At 47.5% G+C, this 419-nt stretch overlaps 1 protein-coding gene across 1 annotated transcript in view; it reads right to left on the reverse strand.

Moving 5' to 3' along the window:
- Nucleotides 1-419, reverse strand: part of LOC103397004 (septin-5-like) — a 20278-nt gene that overhangs the window by 8435 nt on the left and 11424 nt on the right. The window contains exons 9-11 of the mRNA XM_025052925.1: nt 338-419; nt 82-255; nt 4-16 (exon numbers count right to left, since the gene is read on the reverse strand). The exon at nt 338-419 is cut by the window's right edge and continues 7 nt beyond it. Of these exons, the coding sequence (XP_024908693.1) occupies nt 4-16; nt 82-255; nt 338-419 (269 nt within the window). The remainder of the gene's footprint in view (nt 1-3; nt 17-81; nt 256-337) is intronic.

Below are 419 nucleotides of genomic sequence, written 5' to 3' on the forward strand. Positions count from 1 at the left end.
GGCCTGGGCCGGTTTACTGGGGAGGAGAGGCAAGAAAAAAACAAAAAAAAAAAAAAACTGAATCCCAGACAGACCTTTAACTAACACATGAAGCAGCCTTGTTTGTCACAGACTTGTACCTGGTCATCTCCTGTATGCACTGTGCCCTGTAGTTTTCATAGTGGACATCACAGGTCACATCCTTCAGGTCGTGCATGTGTGAACGAATCAGCATGTTCTTCAGTTTCACAAAATCACAGTGTGACTGGTTCTCCACTGGACAGTACAAACGTGATGAGTGAGACTAGTGGTTGTTTGCAGCAGTGTGTTTGGACACAGAATGATAATGTCAACTCACCTTCAACGATTCCCCAGGGATACAGTCTTCCTCTGACCCTCTGCCCTCGAGCCTCGACCACCGTGTTGCTGCCAATCACGGC

The sequence above is a fragment of the Cynoglossus semilaevis genome, chromosome W (assembly GCF_000523025.1).
Source record: "Cynoglossus semilaevis isolate Cse_v1.0 chromosome W, Cse_v1.0, whole genome shotgun sequence".
Classification (NCBI taxonomy): domain Eukaryota; kingdom Metazoa; phylum Chordata; class Actinopteri; order Pleuronectiformes; family Cynoglossidae; genus Cynoglossus; species Cynoglossus semilaevis.